The sequence below is a fragment of the Oenanthe melanoleuca genome, chromosome 4 (genome assembly GCF_029582105.1).
Source record: "Oenanthe melanoleuca isolate GR-GAL-2019-014 chromosome 4, OMel1.0, whole genome shotgun sequence".
NCBI lineage: Eukaryota > Metazoa > Chordata > Aves > Passeriformes > Muscicapidae > Oenanthe > Oenanthe melanoleuca.
This window is the reverse complement of record NC_079337.1, coordinates 9,407,372-9,423,043: the sequence shown is the minus strand read 5'-3', so window position 1 is coordinate 9,423,043 and position 15,672 is coordinate 9,407,372. Positions and strand designations below refer to the sequence as shown.

The following is a 15,672-nucleotide window of genomic DNA, read 5'->3' as shown; positions in this document are numbered from 1 at the left end:
AAATGTAATGCCTCCTCTTCAGCTAAAGCTCTTCTGCTTATTCCTGTGAAATGCCAAAGAAGGGCATAATGGTTGGAGCCCATTGTCTGTAAAGAAGACGAATTCTGTTCAAAACTTCCCGCTAGATCAAGACAGTGTCGATGCAGAGCAGAGTCTGACAGCGCATCTCGTACAACAAAAGCCGCATTACGACTCCGGCCGGTTCCAAACCCGTGCGCTCCGTGAGGCGGCAGCGGCGGGGCAGAACCGGGGCCGGCATTCCAGCACTGCCGGGACAGGACACTGCCTGGAACGGGTCCTGCGTGCCTGAGACACACAGACAGCCCGGACAGCACCGCGCCCGCGGGATCGCAGCGAGCTGCGGGCCAGGCACCTGTTCCTCCAGGGCGGAGGGGCAGCGGCACCGTCGCGTCCTTCCCCTCAGCCTCGCCGAGCGCGGGCTGCTCTCGGCTGGGGGCACGGCGAGCGGGGAAGGATGGCGAGGAGCAGAGAATGAGGAGCAGGGAATGACGAAGAGCAGGGAACGACGAGGAGCCGCTCCCCGGAGCGGGCCCGCCCGCGCCCCGCTCCGCCGCCCGGCCGGGGCGAGCCCCGCGCAGGCGCGCAGCGGCCGCGCATGCCCGCGGCGCCCCCGCGCTCCCGCCGGCGGGGGGGCCGGGCCGGGCCGGGCCGGGCAGGTCGCGCGCGGCGCCCCCGCCCCTCCCGCGCGGGGCGGCCCCGGCCCAGCCCGGCCCAGCCCGGCCCGGCTCGGCTCTGCCCGGGCGGCGCCGCCGCTTCCTGCTCCCGGCCCGGCCGGCCGACGGACGCGGCCTCCGGGCGCACGGCCACGGTAAGGGCGCGGTGCGGGCTCCCGCTGCTGCGGGCGGGCGGGCGCTGACAGGCGGCAGCCGCCGTGCGGAGGGGCCGCGGGGCCGTGCGGGCTGGGGCCGTGTGGGGCGGCCCGCAGGCGGCGGGGCCGGGGGTCGCTCCGGCGGCACCTCCCACCCGCCGCCGGCGCGGTTTCGGTTTCGGGGGTCGGTGGCGGGCGCTGTCAGTGTAAACAGCCCGGGGCAGCGTGGCCTCCCGGGCCGGGCTGCGCGGGGAGCGGCGCGGAGGCGGAGCGGGAGGCGGCTGGGGCAGCGCCAAGGGGCAGCGCCTTGTTTACGCGGGGAGAACATGGCAGCCCGGGCGCGCTGGACACTCGCTGTCATGCGTGATCGCCGCTGCCGTGCCTCGTCCCCGCGATATCGCCGCGCACCCCGCACTGTTCGCGCTGTTCGCCCCGCGGTGCTGGCCCCGTTCCCCGCGCTGCTGGCCCCATTCCCCGCGCTGCTCGCCCCGCGCTGCTGGCCCCGCTCCCCGCGCTGTTCGCCCCGCGCTGCTCGCCCCGCTCCCCGCGCCGCTCGCCCCGCCGATAAACAGCGCGAGTCCGGCGTGGTTTGCATTGTAGCGCCGCTGTGAAGCGGCGTGCGGGGTGAGCCCGGTTCGTGTTTATCTGTTGCCTTTTGAATGCGTTCCCTCTTCTTGAATAATTCAGCTTTTCATTCTGCCTGCTCCCTCCCTTGTGGCTGTTCGCTGGTGCCTTTCTTGTGACTTTTCTTTAGTCATTTGACTTCTTCAGCAGAGACAGCACAACTCTAAGTTTAAAAACAGGTCTAGTCCTTATTGCTTTTCCTTCTCCTCTCACTCCATCTCTTCTAGTGGACAGGCTTAGTTGCTTTTGGAAAGGTGCTGGGAAAAGGATGGTTCTTTTGTGTGGTGCCATCAGTGACATGCTCTTCATCTCTCGGGTTTCAGTAGTATCTTGTTCAGAAGGTGCCTAAAGTTAAGGCTGTTACACACATCTTTATGTTCACTAGTCTCATAAGCAAGTCAAACTTTACCTTCTTAAAGCTGTCTAACTCAAATCTTACAAGTTTTTGACCTCTGGAATATGTGATCAAAGCTAATTATGGGATTTTTACACGCTGCTTCTTTTAGAGTGTCTGTGTTGGGGTTTGTTTTTTAAACCTACATCCCCTTTTAATTTAATCGTCGCTGCTGCTTTAGTATGTAAAATGATGAATAATTCCTCCCTACACTGGCTTGTGGGGGCGTGGAAGTGATTGTTAAGGACCAACAATCAATTTGCTGGAAGGAGAGGTGCAAATTAAGGGAAAGTATGCGAGACTCCTGTCGGAGGGAAGCGAAGGTTACAAGGTATCTTTAAATAGAGAGCAGTGGGAAGAGAGCCTGCTAATAGGATGAGATGCAGGGAAGTCCAGAAGAAGCCTGCTGAAGCCACAAAGCTTTCTGCAGAACATTAATAGTTTCTAAGTCATTATAAGCTTACATGTTTTGGGGCTCGTCAGCTTTAGCTATTGAGGTTTCAGAGCAAACTTTGGATGAGTAATTTGGAGTAATAGTTTCTGTGCATTCAGCAATAAATTTATTGCTTTTTTTTGTATGAAAACTTACAAAGTGTGGTGTGGCTAGGACTACTTTACCCATCCCTTACTTTGATTTGAGTTTTATAAATTGTAGTGCTTGTTCTAAATTGTAAGGTACTGTGAGCTTCATGGATTGCATGCTCCCCGGACCTTGTGGATGCAGTGGTTTACTTTGTATCCTAATGTTGATATAACCTCTGCAACAAACTTTAGCAAGAAGTTTAGGGGTTTTTTTTCTGCTCAGGCAGCTTTTTCAGTTACTTGATTTTTCAGTTCTTAGACTTGTTGAGTTTCAGAAAAAGAAAGCCAGTATGCCATTTATTCTGCACGTGCCAGTGTGAATCAGGTAGCCAGAGCTGTAAATATGATCTGGGAAAACGTCTTTAAAAAGACTTTTCAGTCAGCATGAAATGTTTTACTGAGTTTATAAGTGTCAGAGTGATAGTGGCATTTGCTGCTGTATTTGAGGTTCTGCCTGTGAAAGAACACCTCAGTGCCCTTAGGAAGCTTTGTCCCTGTTAATGGGATTCTGCAGTGGTCTTGGCTGGTGTATTTCTGCATGTACAACTAACTTAATTTTCAAGCCAACTTTTTGAACTTTTATTTTGATTATACCAAAAGAAGTCTGCTTTAAAAAAAAAAAAAAAAAAAAAAAGCTCTGTGTGATGCTACTGCTAGCTGGAGTCCTACATCTGTGTAGGTATCTGCATAAATCTCTCCTGAGGATTTGGGATAAAACCCTGAATGAAAGGGGGATGTTGTTCCAAGTTGCTGTAGGAGCAGCTGCCTCTGGTCACTGCTGCCCAGACTTCTGTGTGTTTGTCTAGTTTTTGTGTATGGACATCTTTTTTCTAGCATTGTGTTTTCAGGGTTTTTTTTTGTTTTGCTAGTTTCTTTTATAGTTAAAGGGAAAGCATTCTAAAGTTATTTGCAGGCTTATATTTAGAGTTTTGTTTTTAATTCAGTCCTGAATAACTTCACTTGAGGTCTGGAACAGTTTGGATTTCTTGTAGGAAGATTTCTTGGATACATGATGTAGGTCAGATAAATGTACTGTTCAATAGGTGAATGAACTGGTATTTTGCAGCCTTTATGACAAGTGCCCTGTAGCCTCTGAAGACTTGCTCTAATTGGTTGTCTTGACCAGTTAAAGTTACAAAAAAATTTGAGTCTTTGTTGTGTGTTTTGTAGTGGTAAACAGTTAGAAACTTCTTGCTGTTGAGGCAAAGTATCCAAGATTCAGAATTTTTAATTTGGTTGGGGTTTTGTTTTCTATTATTTGGTGATGGGAGCATGTAGATTTATTTTTGTTTTCCCATGAGATATGTATAAAAATAACAGCAAAGATGTTTTTGTGGTTGTAAGGGTTTTTCCAAATGTTCCAGAACTAGTTTTTCTCTGAATTTTCCACTACCAGGAAGAACAGGAGATGTCAGAACTGTAAAAACATGATTTGGTAATTTCTTTTGGAAGTGTGTTTTTTTTTTTTTTTTTTTTTTTTTTTTTTTTTTTTGTTTTGTTTTGTTTTTTTTTTTTTTTTTTTTTGTTTTTTTTCTTTTTTTCTCCTCTGATGTTATTCTGTATTTTGCTCTATTGTAAGCATCTATCCAGAGAGAGAGGACCCAAGTTTGTAGTGTGTACTTTTTGTTTGTATTTTTAATCTTTCTGCAGGATTCTGTTCTGTAATTCAAAACTAATTGTACTTTGAAGCAGCTTGTGTGCTGGCTTATTGTATCACTGGGGACTGCCTAGTCTCTTACAAAGCTGAATCATCTCTTACTTTAAGAATCTGGGTCTAATTGTCTTTTGGCCTTTTTGGCTCACTTAGTCTTGGGAAATGTGAATTTCTGAGCTGATTCCTGGAAGTGACCGGGCAGTGTTTTCCTTTTACAGGAATCAAATGAGTTGGGATTTAGTAGTGAGAGGATTGGGAATAGATTCAGTGTCCTACTGAAATTTGAGGGAGAAACAGGAAGTCTCCCATAGAGACATAGTACTTAGGGAAAGGGAAGAAGGGAAATGCTGGTTCATTGAGGAAGGGCTGTGTCTGTGGGAACCTCATGTACATGGAGGTGTGTGGGTGTGTTTGGGTGTCTGCTTTATCTTAGAACTTCCAAACCAGACTGAACTGAAACTCTTTTACCTTCTTGCTTGCTGATGAGTGGGCTTGTTGTTTTCTCTGCCCTGGCAGAGTTTTGAAAACATTGCTGACTAAATGTCAGTATGAAGTTAAATCCTATTATATAAAAACTTTAAATACATTGAAGGACTATTCCATGTATTATGTCTGGAGATACCATTCTTTTAATGAATGATGAGATTAGCATCTCACACATTCTTCTGTGTACTTTCTTTCCCCTATAAGGTCCTTATTAGGATTTCTGCCCCAATTGGAAAATGAGGATTATAATTTATGTTCCCGCATCACCTTACCTTCATTTCTGTAGGAAATCTGTGATTCATGTAGAGACAGATCAGCATAAAAGTAATCTAAACCTTCTGTAACCTAGGAGACAGAAATAACATGTTTTTGAGAGAACCTGTTCTTGTAAACAGTATTGAGTGTTTTCAATTGCTGCAATTTGGCAGTTACTTGGCCACCTGTGTGGGATTATAGTACGTAAAATATAAATATACAGTAGATGTGGTCTAGTGTGTGATTGTTTATTTGCATTAATATTTATTATTATTGATTGTTTGTTTGCATTAATATTCTGCATGAGGAAGAAATTAGCTTTGTGATGTGCTTAAGCAGAGGTACCATAGGAAGCACTGAATGTTCACATAGCTGCGAGTCTGAGTTGCAGGAATAATGCTGATGTTTGAACAGCTTCCAAATTAAAATGCAGTTTAATTTCTTTGGACTTCTATTTTGGGTTATGACTCATTGGAAATATTTCTGTTGTGTATATCAATGGAAAACTATAGAAGAAGAAAAGGTTTTGCAATAAAATGGATTTTTAATTTTGTTCTTCTGATTGATTATTTTAGTGTATTCATAAACAGTTGTTTTTCTACTTCACTTATTTTTGAATTTAAAGACTTTTGGAATAATTGATAGGTAAGGAGTAGGGTTTTTGTTCTAAAAATCTGGAGGGTGACAGGAGTATATGGCTCCAAGGGATGCCTGTTAAAGGCTTTTCAGTCTGAGTCCTCTTTAGGGAACAGAAGAAGTCTTAGCTATCTTCATCAAAAAGTGGTGCTAGCTTTCAAATTAAACAATGGAAAATAAAGTAGTAACTGGTGGGGGCTTTGTGCTGTCACAAATTAAATATAGTTAGGTATGAGTCGTGCTTTGTCATGTAAAGTGGGCTGCCTATGTGAGCAAAATTTTTTTTTTCTAAATTGTGTATACATTTTTTCTTTTGGAATTTATCTTATTCCTTCCTTAGTTTGCATCTGGCTGGGAGATCAGCATTTGTAATTTTTGTTAGTGTAACCTTGCCTGTAGGAAGCCCAGTTACTTTGTATGAATCCAAACAAGCGTTTCCCTAAATGTGCAGGATTAGTTTCATTTAAGCCAGCTTCCTGCTATTGAAAAGCAGACCTGTTGAGTTTGCATATTGAAGTACTGTTGATAATTTTTTTCTTCAATGTGTATTAGATGGTCCTGTTTTCTTCCAGACCTCAGCGATTGTTGTAGTCTTCTAATGGATGGGCTTTATTAAAAATGTTGGGCCAAATTCTGACTTTTGTTATCTCAGTGTTTGCTAGTGCCCTATTTTTATGTAGAGATGCAGCATGCAAGAGATTTAATAAACATTGGAAGACTTTTGAGTATAAATTATGCAAATAACTTAAAATTATTTTGTGTTTCAGCAACCTCTGCCTAGCTGTTTAAGAGCAGTGGATTGTGAATTCAAGCCTTTGATATCCTGAGGTTATCAGCATTACTATCTTCGAGAGAGATAACAGTTCTCAAAGAATCTTCGAGGGATGCACCATGACATCAGTAGTGATTGACAATGGAGGCCCTGCCCTGGAGTTTGACAGCAATGAAATAAAAAATCAAGAGGTTAGAAAAGTAAATAGCACTTACTTACTATGAAACTTTGAAGCCTTTTATCTTAATTTGATAGAAAATTTCACTGTAAACTTGCCTGGAAAACAAATGAAATGGATCTGAGGTTGTTGTGTAAGGAGGAAGAGTGCAGCCATTTTTCAAATATCTTTTAGTAGAAGATTTTGTTATCACAGCAGTGAAAGCAGGAAGTTTTGAAATCTGCAGTACAACTGTAGACTGGGTTTACAAAATTATATTCTATACTAAGCTTTCTTTACAGATCTCAGACGTGTCTTGAGATATAGAACAAGTTGAGCAGAACAATACATGGACCTCTTTTAAAGTCAGCACAGCATATTTTATTGTATTTTGTATTATTAGCAACAAATAAGAAATAGATTCTACTCTTCTATAGCTTTCAATAAGGTGAGTCTGGCAGGGTTCTACTTCTGCAACACTATAACTCATTATATATGCTTTTACAGACATTTTGATCCTTAAATAAGTAGAAATGAGAATATAGGCTTTGAAGTAGTTAGTTCTTCTGTAATAACTTATGCACTTAATCCAAAGTATGTGTTCATAAGACACAGGTCAGATGTAGATATCTTGCAGTGCATAGTCAAAGCCTTTGTTAACTTTCATCAAGCAGAGGGAGAAGAAACACTTCCCACAGCTGAGTGTCTTCATTAGAAAGTGTGCTCTTTTCTAATATCTTAAGCTGTCTAGTGCTTTAAATTTTAAGTCCTTAAACCCAGGAAAATATCTTTGAGATTTAGAAAGCCTCCTCTAATGGCTGCTAACTATCTTTTATTCTTTTAATCTCTTGCTTTGGAAGAAAATTTCCTTTAAAAATATTTTGAATTATTATCATTATTCCATAAAGAATGTAAGAACATAAGAGGAAAATATTGACGTAGAGTTCAATAGTGCAGTATTTAGAGCATTTTTTTTTCTTTTCTTTTCTTTCCTTTTTTTTTTTTTTTTTTTTTTTCCTTTCTATAGGAAAATGAGCCAGTCTCTGAATTCCCAGCAGTGGTTGTGGAACCAGTTCCTAGTGCCAGACTAGAACAGGGTTACGCTGCTCAGGTCCTGGTTTATGATGATGAGACTTACCTGATGCAAGATGTAGCAGAGGAACAAGAAATTGAGACTGAAACTGTGGAAACAGGTAGACTTACTTAATTCTTTTCTTCCATGAGGTTTTGGTACTTTCAGAAATCCCCAAGGAGTGTGTCTATCCACAGGATGGAGGTCTTGACATGGGTTCACATCTCTTTCCTCTAAGCTTAGTTTGGCTTAGGCTTCATTGGTAACAGGATTACCTTGGCAGGTAAAAATGTCACATTACATTCAGGGTGCTGCATTGTAACTCTGTGTCTCCTCCCTCATGAGCAGGCAGATCTTCATTTATGCCTTTGCTACTTATGCAGGGAGTTTACTAGACAACTACACTTGGAATTTTAAAAAATCAGTTGAGCCAGGAAGCTGGTTAGAATTCAGTTTTACAGTGTATGAGCCAAACAACTGCAGGGCAGCTGGAAATGCATGGCTCTGTTTACCCCGTCTTCCAACTCTTGCCCCTTCCCTTTCTATCCTGCCTTTTGGTGCAAGAGTTGTATATTTGCTGGTTTGGTTGCAGGAGTGAGTGGCTAGGGGGATTGGTGTTGGGCTGTCCCTTTAGGGGCAAAAAACCTCATAGATTGAAATTAACACATCTATCTATAAAATAACAAGTTAGGAACAAAGAAAGGAGTGAAGCTTTGCTGTGAAAGCTGAACTGTTCAGTGATAAGCACAAATCTTCCTGTGCACCCTCTCTCCAAAGAACACATTCAGGAGGTTTCCTTTTTCTGAGAGGCACCAAAGTGTGTTTGAAGTGTCTGTGGCAACAAGAGTTGTGCTGCTATAGCAGCCTAATAACATCTGACTGTTGGACTGTGATTCCTGCTGTCCTTCCCTCTTGTTCTCTTGTGTTGCTTCTCTTACTTCTCTGTGCTAATTTTGCAAGAAGAAAAATAGCAGGAGACCCTTAGCTGTTCTGTATTTTTGTTGAGTTAAACTTCTGCTGGATTAGCAGAGTGTTGGGGTAGGGAGTACCTAGAACTGGAACCAAAGGACAGGTCCTCTTGGGCACTCCATACTTAAGTTGTGAGACGCACTTGACATGGGTAGCATGTGCTCCTATCCTGCAGCTGCCTAATTTAGAGTTGGAGTTTAAATTCATGATGTCAGGAAAGCAAAACAAAGGTGAGAGACTGTCTCGGCTGCTTGACTTGGCATCCCATTAAGTCTATATGCATTCCCATCAGATTAGGTAAGTTTCAGTGCAGATTTCTCAGTAAACAGTGGTTGCAATTGCTCATACATCCTTCTCAAGTTGGATGTTATCCTGTAGCACTGCAGCAAAAATCACTTCACAAGGTGAGCATGATGCAGGTTTTGGGGCAATACTTACAATTCCAGTTTACTAAAATGCATTTTGAAAGAAATATGCCAGTTAGAAGTTCAACAAATAAATGTAAAGAGAAATTATTAAGTAATGTATTTCTTAAATTTAGTTTTTGACTTTTAAGATTAAAGTGAGAGGTGAGCATGTTCTTCCAAACTAAGTTTTACAACTTAAGTTTTTATTTGAAAAGCTTTAAGAGCTTATACTTTGAAGGTTTTTGTATTCAGAAGTTGTCTTTTAAACATTAAATAATGCTGTTTCTTATAAGATTTTTGTAGATTAATAGCTAAATTAATGGCTACAGTTCTTTTAGGATAAAGAGCTGCTGCAAATGAACTCTATGTTTTTAAGCATAATTTTATGGCCATGATAAACTGGGGGAAATAACAATTTAGAACTTGTAGCTCTTCTAGTTTTATGTAAGGTGCTGTTCAAAGAAAGGGATCTGGGTGCTTCTAAGCCTTGGTATTTGAAAGTATAGTCTTTAAAATTTATAGGACAGTTGATCTGATCATTTGGTGTCTGTGACTGGAGATGGTAAGAGATGTGTCTTGACTGCATGTAGTTTGTTTATGTTTTCTGTGTTGCTTTTGTTTTCACAATTTGACATTAATATGTTTTTTAAAACTTAGTATGATAAGATAATGATGTATTTAAATCAGTTCAAATATTTATTTGCTTTAATAGTTTTTATCTAAGAATTAATGGGCAGTGAGAAGCCAAAAGTGGAGGGAAAATTAAAATTAATCAAGACTTTAAAAACTATGAATGCACACCCATTCCTACAGTTCAACTTTTAAGTATTATTTGTGTAGTGTATTAATTATTAATCCAGTGTGGTTTTCATGGTGTAATTATACATGACAATGAGTAGTGGTCCTTGCACAGAAGTAATGTCCAGTGTTGGTGAAAGGAGTGCTTGGTTTAGGCTGTTCTGAGGGAGGCAGTCTCGTGGGGCATGTGTTGTGACCCACATGTTTTGGCACAGCCAGGAGTCTTTCTGAATTATTTCTCATACAGAGAGGTAAGATGGCAGAGGGAAAGCATGAAAGCCATGAGAAACATTCATTTTGCTAATGCACCATTTTAGCAATGTATTGCAGGACAGTGAATCTGAGTGCACAGTTTTTAAATTTTAATTTTGTAGTAGAGATACTGGGCTGTGGGTAGGTAGCAATTTAATGTAGGAGAGAGGTGGTAGCAGGTGCCATGGTAATTGTTAATGAGAAAGCAGGCTGAGGCAGTAAACAAGGTACAATGTTTAAAGAGCATTTTAAGGTGTTAATTTTTTGAAGTACATGCCTTTTATTATGCTAATGATCCCAGTTTAGAGAGGTGCAACAGTTTGATTTCTGTTCATCTTAGAAGAAAAATCTATTATTGCTAAAATAGTCTCAGTAGATTCTACTTCATAAATGACAGAATTAATTGCTACAAAAATTTTCATGTTATTTGATAAATGTAATCATAGTTGCACCAAGAATGAGTAGACTTAATATGTTTAGTGATTCTTGATTCTGCAGGCAGCATGGTAAATACTAAAACCCATCTTAAAGAATCCTTGGCAGTACTTAAAAAGGATCCCTTTACACATAATACACCCTTTCCTGTTGGCCATGGACCTGATTTTTTCTATTTCTTGTGACAGTTCATTGGCAGTGCCAATGACTACTGATTTACATGGTTTATAGCATTACAACACACATTCAAGTAGCCTCGGGCTACTTTGCAGTTAATTTAAAGCTTCATAATTTATTAAAATGTAGCATTACTCCAGCCTCCAGGGATAGGGATCAGTACCCTGTGTGAAAAATGTTGTAGGGAAGTGCTGTGGGAAATTTGACTTAGGACACTAAAGAGATGATCTATGCTGTGCACTGAATGGTCCTACTTGTGGTTTGCTGTTCTGTGAATGGATTTGAGACTGTGTGGACTATAAGGACAGTCAGTGCTGAGCCAAGAATCAGGATCTGCAGTGTTGTTTTTAATTAGAAAACTTCTCACATTTGTGAACCACAATTCAATAAAATATACTATATGATCATTATAAATACTCAAGAATTTTTAGTTAATCCTAGTGGAGTATGGTGGTTTCCCCCCCCCCCCCATGAGACTCCTTCCCAGTAAGCTATCTTGATTCATTTATCAAGGATCATTATTTATAATTAATCTTTTAAGAGTAAAATTAATCCATTAACTACAGAAGTAAAACCCAAGTGTCTTTCAGCAAACAAGAAAGACTTAGTGGTTCATTTTTTTTTATTCCAGAAAATGTGTCTATTTGTTCAGAATAGAAAAAGGAGTTTTCTAGAAAAACAAAATATAGAAATTTGGGTCATTTCAGGTGACCTTATGACATTCTTTGTGGAAGTAATGAGTGCCTCTTGTAATGATTGGAAAGGAAAATATAATCTTCAGAGTGACAGAGTATTTAAATTTCTTCCCCTTTTTGTTTGATATTCTTGGGAGTGGTACCTTTAGATCATTGAGAACAGAGTTACTGCCTTAAAATTTTGTTTACTGCAGCAGTGAACATGTTTATATCATAAAAGACACATCGCTTAACAAGTTTTTAATAATACTCAAATTTTATTTGCTTTCATTTCATGCACAGTTTTATGGCCTAAAAGTAATTAGCCCTTCAATTTTAGGATTTATTCAACAAAACATTTGTAGTTTATAATAGCAGAAGCTGCTTTCTTTAAAGAACAGTCGATCTGAAGTTAACAATTGCTACAGTTCTGTTTATTTTGTCAATATTAAATATAATATTTTATATTATAAACATATTTATTTGTTTATAATATAATTTTTTAACCTATAACATGGATTTAATGGGGTAATCCAATTTTATAATTTACCATAGGAGCAGTATGGAAGGCAACACAGTTAAATAATAGAGTAGGCATCCTCCATGCCTGAGATCTGCAGACCATGACTAAGACATGTATTTAAGGATTGCTACTGTAGACCCTGATTTAATTGTTTAGTGACTCTAACATCTTGTAGGAATAGTATTTTCTCCCCTATTTTTTATCAAGCATCAAAACACCAAGTACAAGTTTTGGATTTATTTTTTCATCACAACTTTTGAATTAGGGAAGAAAAAAAAATACTATTTTCAACAAGCTGAAATATCATTCAATTTGTGAACTGTCACCAGATTTTTTAATTTCATGTCCTGTCAGAAATCCTTCCTGTGGTAAAAGTTGAAAGTCTGTTTTGATTCTAAAACTGTTATTGCCACAGTGGGGTGGAAAATCTGCATGAAAAAAATGTGGAACTGAAAATGACCCTTTCCGGGATGGAAAAATATTGGGCAACAAAGAAGTTTGGTTTGAACTATCATGTAAATTGATAGCCACCTTTAAGGAGGGAGGATGTTGAATCAACAGGGAGTTTAGGCTTAACTCTCCCCCAGTTAAAATAAAACAAATGGATAAATAAAATACATACTTTAGGGAAATCATCTTCTTCAGAGGAAATTTCAGATTACTAGTTACACAGCTATCACTATGGAAATCAGCTTTGCATCTCTATGTCCAGTCTGTAGTTACTGCTTGCTCTTCTTTCTTTATGTGCCTTCCCTTATTATGATTAAAACTGCTTCCTTCTTATGTCTCTCATAGAAATTTGAGCCTGTGAACTCTTTGGCTTCTCAGATAAATTTTCATCAGTTAAATATCATCTACTAAGAACTTGGTATTGGATCTGGTTAGAATCTTACTTATGTGGTTATGGTATGTGTGTGTGTAAGAGATAGATAAAACAGGGTTATAATTCATTCTGGCCAGACATTGATTAAACTGCCTCTTAGGAAAAATGAGTAAACACAAGCATCTGGTGTACTTTTAGTGCTGACAAACCCTATTGACTGAATTTCATTTCCTTACACTGACAGCTCCGTGAGAACTTTACACATGCAGAGAGACCATTTGCTTTGGGGGACAGTGCTGACTACAAAAAAATAGAATTTGGACATTCTAACAACTTGATTAAACTCTCATTTTAAGTTGATGCTGTCTTCCTCTAAGAGCTAAGATGCAGCCTATTAGCTAGATAAACAACATAAAACTTTGCTTGTTTTACTGCAAGAATTAGATGCCTTTTACACATTAATGGGTTAAGAATTTGTCCTTTGGATGTCAACTAATTTTATTTTTCACACCTTGCTGCTACTGCTGCTGCATCCATGTGAATCCTTCTTTTGCCAAGAAATCCATTGCACTTTTAGTGGTTAAATGTTGATGACAGTGAGGCAAAATTATTCCCCTCCTATTGCATGTGCTGTTGTGTAGTGCTTGGAGCAGTTGTGCCAAGGGTGCATACATCATTGTTTTCAGTAACATTCTTAATTCAACAAACAAAATGCAACTGCAACTTAGATTTTATGTCATCTTTGTTGGTGCTCTCTTTTCTGAGAAACTAAGGAAAAGAGCTCTACAACTGCTCCATGGATGATAGTAGTTTAACATAATGGTAACAGCTAGGTTGTGGTGTCCAGTTCTTCCCAGATTTCAGGTTTCTGCCTTGCAGCATTCAGTGCTCCATTCATACTGAAAGCATGCTGCAACACTAACTATTTAGTAATAAAGCCTCATTGAACTACACATTTCATGCACAATTTTTATTTTCTGAGGCTAGTGTGAGGATAATTCAAGAGTTTGCTAGTGTGGGGCATTATGGGTTGGACTTCAGATGCACAGATGGATTCTCCTCTAAACTCCCAACTCCAGTTGCAGCTGGGAGTGGGATTTAAAAAACTGTTACTGTGAAGACTCAGGCACAGCATTTTACTAATGTAAGCTGAAAAATGTGGGGGTTTTTACCTTGAAATTAGAATGCAGTGGGGTATCCAAACCCTTTGTGCTATGAGTGCACAGGTAGTGTTTATTGATCAAATATATAGTGAAAAACTCTTGAAAGTAACAAATTTTTCAAGATGATTTGCATATTAAAAGAGAGATTGTTGACAACAAACTGTAGGATGAGAATAAAGTAGTATGTGTTTGAGCAGGACGTTTAGTCATTCAGTGGATTTACAGAATAGATGTTTGTTGTTATCAGAAAAGCCTTAAGGACATCAAAATGATACATCTGGGACAGAGAAATTGCTCAAGTGTAGCATAGTTTATATGCCAGCATATTACCAGTTTTAAATACTGTTAATTTTGTAATATCATATCAAGTGCTATGCCAATACCTGCTTTATCATTGTGTAATAGCCTGCCCAGGAAAGAAAGCATTTCCTTATAAAGAAGAGAAGTGTAAATATTGATTGTTTGTGGTTTGGTTTAATTTTTTTCAAGACAGCTGAATTTTCTTACTCTGCATGCACAAGTAATAAGGCTGGAATATAGACACTTGCAATTTTGATTAACTCTTTTTCAGTCTGTCAGAGGCAGTGCCAAATCCTGAGGACACATTTGTTTGTTTTTTTTTGTTTGGAATCATTAATTGCTGTATGAATAGTGACAGCAGGATCCTGAGTCCACTCAAAGGTGCAGATTGTGACAGGCACTCGGCTTTGGTATTGTTAGACTTCATGTGGTGTAGTCAAGAAAATGTCATGGACCACTTTTTTCAATATTTCCCTGTGTTTTCCAGGGACACTTGGTGGTTATTTTGCTATTTGGGCATTTTCTACTGTCCAGTCCACAGTGGATGGTAATGATTATGTTGATGTGCTGATAATATAGATGGCTGAATTTTCTTGTATGTTTTATGCCATTTAACTGTTAAAAATGCTTCTTTGTATTGTTACCTTTGAAATGCAATAATAGCTGTCAACTGTGATTGCCTGCTGTTGAAGACAGCAGGTACTTCTGTAATAGATGGGAATTTCTTTAGGATCCTGGGCAAAACCTTTCTGTAATTTTAAAATTAGTAGATGATTTGGGCACTAAGGACAGGGCATGCCTGGACTTCTGAAATTACTTGCAGCTTTTTGAAGTGGTTGCCATTTCAGGATTGTTACTGTGTTATCATTGCAATATCATGTGTAGACTGCAAATACTGCCCTCAGACTGTGACAGGCTGATGTTAGCCAAATGCCAGTGCACCCATGAAAATCATTTATTCTTTTTCCTCTGCTATAGCTAAGCAGAGGAGGGGGAAAGAAAATTAATGGGGTGAGATAAGGATTAGGAGAAAAACACTTTAAGGGTAAAGCAGCCTTAAAACTTTAAAAGTTATAAAGAAAAATTTATTGACAGAATTAAAGGAGTATAACAAGAACAAAAATAAATCTTTAGAATACCATTTCCTCCTTCCCACTGACAGTGCAGGGAGACAAAACATGGGTTTTTAGGCAGTTTGTCACTTCTAAAAGACCTGATTTAGTTCACTTAGGGAGAGGAGTCTCTTTTGCTGTGCCATGGGGTCTTTCCTACTGGAAACAGTTCCCTATGAACTTTACAGCGTGGTTCTAATTTTCACGCTTGGAACCTGCTTGCAACGTGGAGTCCCTCCCATGGTTTGAGTCTTCCCACAACTGCTTTTTGTGGGCCAGCACACAGATTGCCTTCTAGCCTCTACTTACTTAAATTAGCTCAAGCAACTCACCTCTGTAAGAATAAGCAAGTGCTTTATGATAATTGCCTGTTCCCAGGGTAGCTTCATCTTACTAGAATACAACTGGAATCCTCTGGGGCTAAAAGTAATTAAATGCATGCAGTTTTTTCTTTCTGGTTAATTATTTGCTGTCAGTGGAAGGAAAAGGTGCCATTGGAAGGCTGTTCTTCTAGCATTTCAAGCTACAATGCTTGTGAAGTAGTTTTCCAGGAGAAACTAGTCTGTTATCAAAGAATG

General features: G+C 40.0%; 1 protein-coding gene across 5 annotated transcripts in view; it reads left to right on the top strand.

Moving 5' to 3' along the window:
• The first annotated feature begins 693 nt into the window (after window positions 1-693).
• The window catches only part of ELF2 (E74 like ETS transcription factor 2), a 32,301-nt gene continuing 17,322 nt past the window's right edge, over window positions 694-15,672 (top strand). The window contains exons 1-4 of one of the 5 annotated variants that reach the window (XM_056489907.1): window positions 697-829; window positions 6,228-6,423; window positions 6,692-6,837; window positions 7,417-7,582. In XM_056489907.1, the coding sequence (XP_056345882.1) occupies window positions 7,531-7,582 (52 nt within the window). In that variant the 5' untranslated portion in view covers window positions 697-829; window positions 6,228-6,423; window positions 6,692-6,837; window positions 7,417-7,530. Of the gene's footprint in view, window positions 830-6,227; window positions 6,433-6,691; window positions 6,838-7,416; window positions 7,583-15,672 lie in introns of all 5 variants that reach the window. The other 4 variants (XM_056489905.1, XM_056489904.1, XM_056489910.1 and 1 more) reach the window with 4 other exon arrangements.